General features: G+C 39.5%; 1 protein-coding gene across 2 annotated transcripts; it reads right to left on the reverse strand.

Annotated features, from left to right (window-relative positions):
- Positions 1–386: 386 nt before the first annotated feature.
- inpp5kb (inositol polyphosphate-5-phosphatase Kb) lies at positions 387–8,021 on the reverse strand. Of its 2 annotated transcripts, none has more exons than XM_034201665.1 (12): positions 7,978–8,021; positions 5,467–5,571; positions 5,211–5,319; positions 4,801–4,917; positions 4,151–4,326; positions 3,937–4,048; positions 3,751–3,860; positions 2,273–2,486; positions 2,030–2,167; positions 1,860–1,943; positions 1,664–1,768; positions 387–1,482 (listed from the first exon to the last, which is right to left on the reverse strand). In XM_034201665.1, exons 1-12 carry the CDS (start codon positions 8,019–8,021, stop codon positions 1,417–1,419), a joined length of 1,380 nt encoding a protein of 459 aa, XP_034057556.1. In that variant the 3' UTR covers positions 387–1,416. The 2 variants fall into 2 exon arrangements, with proteins under 2 accessions (XP_034057556.1, XP_034057548.1); XM_034201657.1 differs by lacking the exon at positions 7,978–8,021 and adding an exon at positions 5,877–6,172.
- Positions 8,022–10,572: the final 2,551 nt, after the last annotated feature.

Consider the following 10,572-nt stretch of genomic DNA (forward strand, 5'->3'; position numbering starts at 1 on the left):
TCTTTGGTTTAGGCTGTAACTTGCTGTGACGTACCAAGATGACCCGTATCTGTGTCCTAAATCCTTCAGGATATGTACTACTTCTTCAATGAGCATAACTATTCAAGATAAAAAAAAGAGGCGAGATTAAGACCTTGTTCCTTATCACACTTGTGTTGCTTGTAGAATGTCATATACTAGTTTGATGTGTAGCTTTGTCTGCTGTTGATGTATCTAATACTGATTAGTCATTCACCTTGGAGGTAAACAAAAAGGTTGTATTTTGTTCATGAACACAGTCACTAAATAATGACAACTTATGTAATGCCAATGAACTCTCACAGTCAGCTGCTTCTTTCAGTTTTTATTAGACCTCAATTATGATCACAGATCAAGAACCTCCCTAACCAACAGCGTGTTCTTCTTATTTGTTAAACTATTCAATAAAACGAATTATTTCACTACATCACATACGTCTTGATCATTAAGTTCATTTGACAATAAGGCGCACACCACACACATACATTTTGACAGTAGTCATCAGTTATGCATTGGGGTAAAAAAGGCATGCTGTACTGCAATAATGTGAGAAACTACAATTACAATTATGATATTTAAATTAAGATAGATAAATAATTAATTAGAGATATGATCCTGTCATGATTCTGTTCACTGCCTTAGAGTCTGTCATGATACATGTTATACTCTAATAATGATCTAATAAACATTGAACATATTTATTTTAAAGCTAAATAAGACTTAAAACACCTCACAGTAGACGTCTATCTCAACATCCACTTATGACATGAAATGTTTTTAGAATTCATGTTTATATTATATTTTAGGCATAATTCCTCCATCTTTATCTTTTATCTTAAGACACGTGTGTCCAATTACGCATAGCAATACATTTACAAACTAAATTACCACATTCTTCTGCATTAAACCGTAACATATATTTGTCTATACAACAGTTCCCCATAATAAGCAGATCTTTCTTATAGTACAACCCTCTGCACTGGCACATGTAGTACAATCCAAAACCAAAACATTTATTTTCAAATACAATTTTACCAGGGGCTGCATTGAGCTTCAGCATTATATTCACTACTTTTAAATCAAAATGTAACTTATTTCTTTATTTTTGATTTATTGGGCGAAAGAAGACCAGTGGAGAAGCTGGAGGACTACTCATTACAGCGATAAACCTTTCTTGCAGAGAAACTGTCCAAGCTTAAGATGAAATCCTTAAAGGCAAAGTTGGAAAACACAAATTGAAGTTTCCAGAAAATTGGATAGCACATTGTAGTGGCCATTATTTAAAGACTGAATAAGCTGATCCAGTGTCTAATGGATTATATTTTGGGGCATTTGAATGACAGAATCAATTGGGATACATTTCCAAAGGTAGAGAAATACAGTGCAGTGAATTTGTTCTCATTTGAGACCATTGATGTTTTCAGGAACGAGTCCTTCCATGACGGCACGCTTTGACTCCAGGATCTTCAAGATAAAAACAAAGATGAAAAACTTGAACGTAACAGCCACACAAAGTCACAGTGGATGCATAGAGTACACGTAGAGGTTTCTTAGTGCACAAACATCCTCTTCTGAGTAAACAAATGATGATTAAGTATTGACATATGATAAAATGCAACTATAGATGTGGTAATGGGACACTCACCTGGAAGTTAGCACTGAAGCCGATAATGCTTTGCATGTTTGTACTGTAGTAACCCAAAACAAACTGTCCACCCAGCAGAGGGATCTCATCCTTGTCCATAGATATCTGCATCAAAAACATACATGCACATGCATAATAATAAAACACTCATAAAGGATTCTCCACACGAGATATAAATGTCTAGTTTCCACATTACCTGTATGACTTCATTTATCTCTGGCAACTCCTCCTCTCGAACCCAAACAAAGGTTTCATAGTCGGAGGCACTCTTGAATCCCACCTGCAGGAGAACAGCCCCAATAATTTAAATATTTTTTCTTATATATGTTTTTTTCTTTTCCCTCTATGTACAGTATATCCCAGTACCTTATACAGGCCGATCCAGTCCCATGTGGAGGACATGAAGTCCTCTTGGACGGTGTACGTAAGAAGTGCGTCATGGTCGGCGCACCATACACCCAGAGGAGAAACGTGCACCTGGGGTGTGTCATAGCACTTCTTCAGCTGCAGGAAATAACAGAAGGAACATGGAGCTTTAATAATGCAGAAAGAAAACAGACTTATATGTATTGAGTAACAGTCCTAGCCCTACAGTGAGCCTCCTCTCACCTCCAGACTGAAGGTTGCAATGACAGGCTTGTGGTCACTGACTCCGTAGCTCATGTCGCAGGTGTACTTGTCCTGAATGACCAGGAGCGGATACTCTTCGGTCTCATCCACAGTGGAAATCGATGCCTTGTCATCATCATCCTCTGAAGGCAAGGTTTTGGGTTTGATGCGCCAGAGGATCCGATCCGTCCAGGCCGGTTTCCTCTTCTTGCCACTGAGCAAAGCAAGTGTTGATCACACAGATTCCAATATGAGAACGAGTTGAAAACACATATTTGTAATGATAACCAGTGGAAACAATGCAGTTAAAAAAGTATTCACTCAGAAAATGATCATTTGTATATCAGTTACTCAACCTTAAATTATTTTTCTCTCATGAGTGAGTCCCAATGAATTGAAGTAAATGGAGGCCATGTTTAACTAACAAGCTTTATCAAAAACACAAAGTGTGCAGTATAACTCATGTCTTAATTATTCACATGTTTTTACTTCCAAAACACGTGCATTTAGCTTAAATCTCATCAGAGTAACACTCACAAAGATAAATAGTTCGCACACACAAGAGTGACACTCTGTAAGTAGTGATTGGGAGTTTTAGCGGAAACAATTTGTATTCTTCGTCTTTAAGAATTCAAGGTTACACAGGGTGAGTAACTGATGATGACAGATGATCATCTAGTCTGTAAAGTATTTCTTTAGAGAACAAAAACACGTGCAATGCAGAGCTATGCGAACAGTGAATGAATGAACATCAGGAGTGGACAATACCATTTCATACAGCTTCCCATGCATCAACGACACACACCAAATGCAAAAACAAACAGTGGGGTGCAATGTGCAGGAGGGAGTTGTCTCAGTTATAATGAATTTGCAGAGCATGTCTGACATTCATCAAGGTCAATGTTTACTGAACCGTTGGCATTTCTATCAGTGTCTCCAGTTATTTTGTGATTGTATTAAATCTTTAGGGTGCCTGTTCTATCTTGTTTTTACACGGCATATCTCTGGAGACACCCACCTTGGCGAGTCTAGCTCCCTGTGCCAGGCCCCCAACCACACAGAGAGCAGCCCCCAGGTGAGGGAGGTGAGGAGGAAGAAGAGAGTGGTGCTGCAGCGCTGCAGGGGCCTGGGTCTGTACATGGTTAGGGGCAGCGCCACAGTGCTAATTCTGAGAGAGACATACACATGGTGCTAGTGTAAGGGATGAGTGTGGTTCATGCAAGAGCTGCTCCCAATACCGTCTTTATATCAGAGTTTACTGCTCAAGATGGGGTGGCAAAAGCTTCAAGAACAAGGACACGTGCTGTGTTTGAGAACTAAGGTATTGTGGGGCATGCAACACAAAAAGACGTAAGTGGGCCTTATTTAAAACCAAACCATGTCTAGCTGTGCAAAATTCAAATGAAACAAGAAATGAGGTGAACTTTGGGAAATGTGATGAGTGTTTGTGTATTTTACTTGTTTGCTGCATAAGTTACCTGGTATCATAGGTATCAGAGTTACGGTTAAACTTGTAGGTGGGTTTGAAATTCAATGGCCCTTCCTCAAATTCCTGGAGGAAAGGTTCATTTTTCTTCATCATAGTAAGCTGCAAGAACATGAACATAATTAGTAAGCGTGCGATACTTAATGTGTGTATGTGTGTGTTTATCACTAAACATTACCTGGTCTTTGCTCCACAGCAAATTTAGACGCTCGCTGTTGATGGACGAGCGCAGGAAGTGCAAGCCATGATCTGCAATACGGAAGTTCAGGTCCCCAAACCAGAACACCACCCTGCGCGAGATAGATAGAGACTCATTATATTATATTATGCTCTAACAACCCTCAGAGCATATCCCATTGGTTGTGTGTGATGTACAGTACAATAGTACTGACTTGTGATCCCGGACATGTGGGGTGTCAGTGATGTCAAAGTCTTGCTTCTCCAGGATGTGCTCGATCTCATCAACGCGCTGCAGAGCGTAGTTCATGTGAGCCGCCAGGTGGCAGTTAAGGAAGCACACCATGTGGCCGTAGAAGGAGAAACGCACCGACACTCCTCCTTTGTTACCCTGACACAGACAAACAGGGATGAATTACAACATGTGTAGTAGAAGATTTGTATGGATTTATAAATACTTGCAAAATAAGTTTGATAAAATGAACCTGCAGAATACTACAGGTTTGGCCTTTCCTCAGCCAGATTATGTGTTTTCCCTTTAACACAGATTAAACCATTTGTCTTTCAAGTATTTTCCAAAGCACAAACAAAGAGCACAACAACTAGTGTGGCACACTAGTTGTTGTGTTCTTTGTTTGTGCTTTCATTCACTCTAAACTGGTGCACATCTCACTAAACAAACACAATAGGCCTTTCATATAACTCATGTAATGCCATTGGGATTTTGGATTTGCCGACAGGGCTAACCATTGTGAAAACATACACTTACTCCAAATATTTCCTTTTTTTCTTTGTCGACACTTGTTTTTTTTATGAACGTCTTGAACCTAAGTGTTGGGTGTATAATTACTCTCCACCAACTCACCCAGTAGCCAAAGATGCCAGTGCGGGTGTAGGTGGTCTGGATGTTTCTGATGAAGGGGAGATGCATTTGTTTGGCAAACACCAGCAGCAGCAAACCCTGCATCCTCACTGATGTGACCTATAAACAGAGATGGAGAAAGATTTCATTAATGTTCTTCTAAAGTCAATTTGTTCAATGTCTTTCCTATTTTTTTTATAATCCTATTAAAGTTATGCATAATATATGGTACAACTTTAATTGTATGAAAACATTGAAATATACAGCTTTAAGAAAAATAATTGGTATTAAAGGTCAAATGAAATACTACCAGTCTCACACTTATACTCATTTATTAATCAGGACGGAAATGGGTAATTTCTGTTTCTACCGGTCCACACAATTTCCCCTTTACTCCTCCTGTCCTCTCCCACCTTCACAAAGCCTCTGGGGGCCAGTGTCTCCATGAAGACGTGGCTCCAGGAGTCCTCCACTAACAGGTCAGAGATGAACCTCACAGGGGTGGCGTTCACCTCCTGCAGGCTGACACACACCAACACAAAGAAATTAGGTAAGCAATATTTCTCTCTTTTAAATACATTTACTTTAAATAAATACATACTTGCTTCATGCTTCAGTCCAATTCCTGGCAAAGTGTTACATTTCAGCTTCCATATTGTTATTTCTTACCCAATCACATAGATGTCTGTGGGGGGCTGGACGTCCAGCTGCATCAGAGAGGCGACGTCTTCAGGGGGCTCGGCTGTGGCCACGTTCCAGGTCACCATGTGCAGCCTGTCAGAGCGTTTGATCACGGCAAGAATTGACCCAAGTCAAAGAAAAACAAGAGAAATAATTAAACCTTATCATTAACATTTGTCTCGTAGTAAATACACTATATCAGAGGCATCCAACAGTTTGTTTTTGTCCTCGGACATTGGAAGCAATAAAGGTGAAATATATACTTTTTCAATATCTAAATTGTCTTTAATCTCATAATTGGAAACCAACAAGAAGAGAAACAGAAATCCAGATGATCTCAAGCTCTTCCTGCCTCTGTAAACTTGAGTATGCGTGAATAAGTCATTGCGCATGTCCACCTGAATGCGTCTGTGGGAACGTAGCCCCCACAGAGGTGAAAGGCTTCGTCCAGCGTGCGGGACACTTCTTCCCCGGCCTCGTCGTCAGAGCTCATGTCCTCTACGCAGGTCAGCAGATGAGTCAGACGCTGGCGGAGGACAACCTTGGACCTCTGAGACTTTCTGGAGCTCTGAGACGCTGAGCTGCTCATGCTGTCTGAGCGCAGGCGTGGACTGTGTCTCAAGAATTCCATCTTTGGATCCTAGTCTTTGGATCCTAGTCTTTGGATCCTAGTCTTTGGATCCAAGTCTTTGGATCCAAGTCTTTGGATCCTAGTCTTTGTTACGGTTTTTCCTAAATGTCTGAGAGATTGAGAGTATTCAAAAAGACTGGCGCAATCCTTAAAGGGCAAACAAGCAACATCCGAAGGACGATATCCCTTTGGCTTGTCTTCTCCTCAGACTTCTTTGGTTTCAGCCATTTAACCAACTCTGCTCAGACCACTGGAAGTAACATCAATGGATGCATTAGAGTCAAATCTCTTATCAGGCAGCTTCTGATTTAGTCCTCCAAACTTTCCAGAATAAAAAACTTGAAAGCCCAGAGGGAAGTTTGTTTGTATCCGTGCAGTCCTCTCTGTGGCAGAGTCCCGTGTGGTCATGCAGCAATGGAGCAGCAACTGACAAAGCAGTGGGGCCGACTCAGGAATGTGCGCAAGAGGGAGTCAGATTTGGACCATAATCGCAGGCAGGAGACGGGCATGTGAATATATGCGTGTGTGTGTGTGTGTATGTGTGTTTAGTCCCAGAGAGTATAGGGCTGGAGGCTGATCCTCCATCATTATGAGTAGTGTTGCAAGACTTGAGTAACCCTTCAGATCCGTAAGAGGTTTATACAGCGGTCTCTCTATCAGCTGAGCACACTGAACAATGAATGTATCCCCCAATCACGCATTAGCGAGGGGACAACAGTGCACAATAGCATTAGCTTCTTTTGGCCTCAATCCAATCTCTCCCCATATAGGTGAAGGGTTATTTTTGTGAACCCAGAGGTAGGGGAGCTAAATGCGGTTTTATAAGCTCCAACACAGTTATTTATAGATGTTTTCCTGAATAGAATACAAAGCTCATATCATTCTAATAAACAAGTATTACAGCACTTGTAACAGTAGACAAATTGCATATTTATTTCAAAACAGGCAATTAATGAAGCAATCTGCAGTATTTTGTGTGATTCTAAGGTTTAAAGAATTCAAAACCATTAATCGGGTGAAATTATTAGTAAGATGCCAAGTTTAGTTCCCGATTTAAGTAGCAAGTTGATCTATTGGGAAATGGATTTTAAAATCAGTTTTCTAAGATGCATACTGTTTACAGTTTTAAACACAGGCCTCAATCATTTAGATATCCATACCTATAACTTTGTTATGTCTAGCTGTAAGGATTTATAGAAAACCATGGTAATCATTTTACTACTTCATTTTATGCAGATATCGCGTTGATTCTTGTCGGTTGAGTTTTTCAAAAAGCAATGGTCATTTATTATTTTAAGGATTACATCTTTGGATCCAATCGTGGATAGTCCTCCATCTAACTGACAAACACGGTTGTATGGTTCACAGAGTTCATGGCAGAATTGCAACAGTGTTCTCATGTTTTTTGTAATGCGGTGAGGACAATAGAGAAACAAACAACGAGAAGAGATTGCCCCTTACAAAATAAGAAATGCTAATCTTCAGTGCCCTAATTCCCCCTACAGATTCATGTAACAGTGTCACATGCAGAGACTTAGGGCACATTCTTTAGCAAGAAAAAGTGTTAAGTGGATAACCTCCGGGGGTTCACTGGTCCACTGAGAAATGATGAATGGGTGGGTATTTCAGATTGTATCACAGAGCTCTGCAAAGCCTCAGAACCTGCAGCCTTAAAGCTACTTTAGGCAATTCAGATACTGTTCAGGACTTTTATGGACTCTCTTGGTCTCTATTTACACCCTTTTCTGCCTTAAGTCGTTCCTTTCTCTTATAGTAACTCTTATTTCTTCTTCTTGTTTGTTCCTACTCTTTATTTCTAGACCATTAGATGAAAAGAAGTATAGGTTTGTATGGGATTCTTATCTTACCTGCACTTGTCTCTGCCACCGCTTTGAAATCTTCCAGTGCTCATTGTCTCCCCTGTAGAAACACATATAAACAAAGTGAGAATAAAGACCAAACACACAAGTTAAGATAAAATACTCGCCTCTATAAGAACCAGTTTACCGGGAAGACAGAGCATTTCCCTATAAAAGCGACCTGACACGGAAGCCCGAAAGTCATTTTTTTAATGGCTTTGTAATCATGTCAAATCACGGTTAGCTTCATCCAGTTAAAGGGGAAATGCCCTGAAGGTCACATGTAAAAAAAACAGAAACACTTTCCCTGGGAGCCATTTTGTAAATGTTCATCAAAGGATCGTGATGTTTTAAAAAAAAGATATTTGTATGTGCTGTTGTGGTTATATTTTCAGGGATCATTTAGTCTCTAAATGTCCTATTGATAGTGAGCTAATAACAAATACTACAGAAACATACTAACATGGGATTTGGTGAGCTAAATGCACATGAAGCAGGCACAGAGCTAATAGTATTTTGTTTTGTTGTTTTTAGTCACCCAACAAATGTAATTCAGTTTTGGTCCCCGAAATAAATGTCTGGTTCTTTAGCTTCTAAATGTTACGCTTTGTTTGCAGGCTAGCTAGTTGCTAACTCCGTTTGTATTTCGTTTTGTGCTAGGCTATAGGCAGGCAGGAAGTGTGAAGTTGGTATTTTCAGATAACTTGTAAGTCTATTAGAGAAGTGAAAAGAGAACACTTAATGGAAATGTTTTTAAAAAAAGTTTTAATAATTATTTAGCTTAAAAACTTCAAAGGATAAGTGCAGGGCGAAGAACACAAACATGTTTCACTGATCCTCCCCTCTTTGCTAAACAGCTTCATCCAGCATTATAGAACGGCCAAAACAACCAAAGAGCTAGCAGAACAATGGCCAAGCGCCAAACGTCCGATCTGTTTCCCTGCATCAATATGTTTCGATCGTCCACCTTGGCAAGGCAGGGCGAAGCAAGGCAAGGCAAGTGTATCTATGTAGCACCTTTCAACACAAGGCAATTCAAAGGGCTTTACAAAAAATGATAAAAACATTAAGAGCATACAGCGCATGAGCTGATGTTATATGGCACAACCTTTTTTCTTGATGTGTTTTGAACTGCAAATTTAACCCATACAAATTGTGTTAGATGATGACCCTGGGGACATGTTTCCAAAGACTAGTGCTTTAAGATTTAAAAAAACAATACAAGGATCCAGTCATTGTTACCCTGATCAACCCATACAGGTTGGAAATTCTACCTGCTGACCTTTGAGAAGGTTCCTTTACACACAAGTAAACCCAAACTCTCTGCTCCATAGTTTCTCTTGTGATAAAACCACGTTGTACACTTTACATTTATATAATCTGTTCAATATTTAATATTAATATTCCATGTCATATATTTATGTATATATATATATTTGTTAATATAATATCTTGTCAAATTCTACATGTATATTCTCTATTTTCTTTTCTTTCTATTCTTGTTTATTTCTAGTTTTGTTTTATTGTCTTTTATGCTGCTGCAACAAAAACTATTTCCCAAATTGGGATCAATAAAGAACCATCTTATCTTATCTTATCTTATTTGCTTTTCTTCAATATCCTTAACTGAGTCTTCTGCTTCAAGGATCTGCTGAAAATAAAAACATTATCTTCCATTCTGCACAGTACCTTTCTCCGTGGGTCTTTCTTGTGGTGTCTCAAAAAAGCCGCAGACCCCTTGCGAACAGACGACGAAGGTCTTGGAAGGGGAGTCCGGAGCCTGGACCTGCTTTCCTGTGGTGAGACCCGTTGTTTCAATGTTTGTTCTCTTTTTGGTTCCTGCAATTTGTTCTCAGCTGTTCCTCTTCAAGCTCCAACTCACAACCTGCTCTGGACTTAAAGCGTAACATGGGCTCAAGGTATTAACCCAGGTTGGTTAACAGCCCGGTGAGAGAGCATTATCTTCTTCATCAATGGACATTTCTGTTTATTGAATTTCACCATGACGCGTGGTATTTGTTGCACTAAAGCCCTCTTTGTACGTTCACAAATAATCCTTGACTTTCTTAACATTATGGAATGCGTAGGGTGATTTTCTTTACTAAACGATATTCCAATCACAGTTTAGTGAAACAAGTAATTTCTCATTAAAGGGCAATGACTCTTTATTTAGAAATAATAAGCAGAAGCTGTCTGAGATGTGCTGCCATGCTAAGTTCTAATGAAGTGTCACATGGTAGTTGAAAGCATGTGATTTCTCAGTTCTGGTTTTAGTTTAGTTAAAAGGATTAACTCGCTTGTAAAAAATGTATGTTGTAATTCCAGACTGATGGTGTGTTTTCGTCATTTAAAGGAATAGTTCACCATTATTCTTTCTTGCTAAAGCATACAAATGGATACCTCTCTTATATTTGATTGTTACGTAGGAAGCTTAAATCAGGAAACCATTTGCTTTGCTTAGCATAACGAGGAGAGACAAGGCGGGATCTGTCCAATGGTATACAAATCCACATACCAATCCCTGTTAATCTCCTTTAATTTGATTTCTAATTGATGTTCTTTAGGTGGATTTTGTGAGCATTTGAGAGCCAGGCTTGTGTTCTG

Source organism: Gymnodraco acuticeps, unplaced genomic scaffold (assembly GCF_902827175.1).
Source record: "Gymnodraco acuticeps unplaced genomic scaffold, fGymAcu1.1, whole genome shotgun sequence".
NCBI classification, from domain to species: domain Eukaryota; kingdom Metazoa; phylum Chordata; class Actinopteri; order Perciformes; family Bathydraconidae; genus Gymnodraco; species Gymnodraco acuticeps.

What these genes read in the sequence shown, in the direction of transcription:
- inpp5kb (XM_034201657.1), bottom strand. Translation starts at nt 6,109, where the DNA reads ATGGAATTCTTGAGACACAGTCCACGCCTGCGCTCAGACAGCATGAGC. An exon ending in ACAGACATCTATGTGATTGG is followed by an intron (nt 5,320 to 5,466) that starts GTAAGAAATAAC and finishes GGTGTGTGTCAG; the next exon opens with CCTGCAGGAGGTGAACGCCA. An exon ending in GCTTCAGTGCTAACTTCCAG is followed by an intron (nt 1,483 to 1,663) that starts GTGAGTGTCCCA and finishes TTTATCTTGAAG; the next exon opens with ATCCTGGAGTCAAAGCGTGC.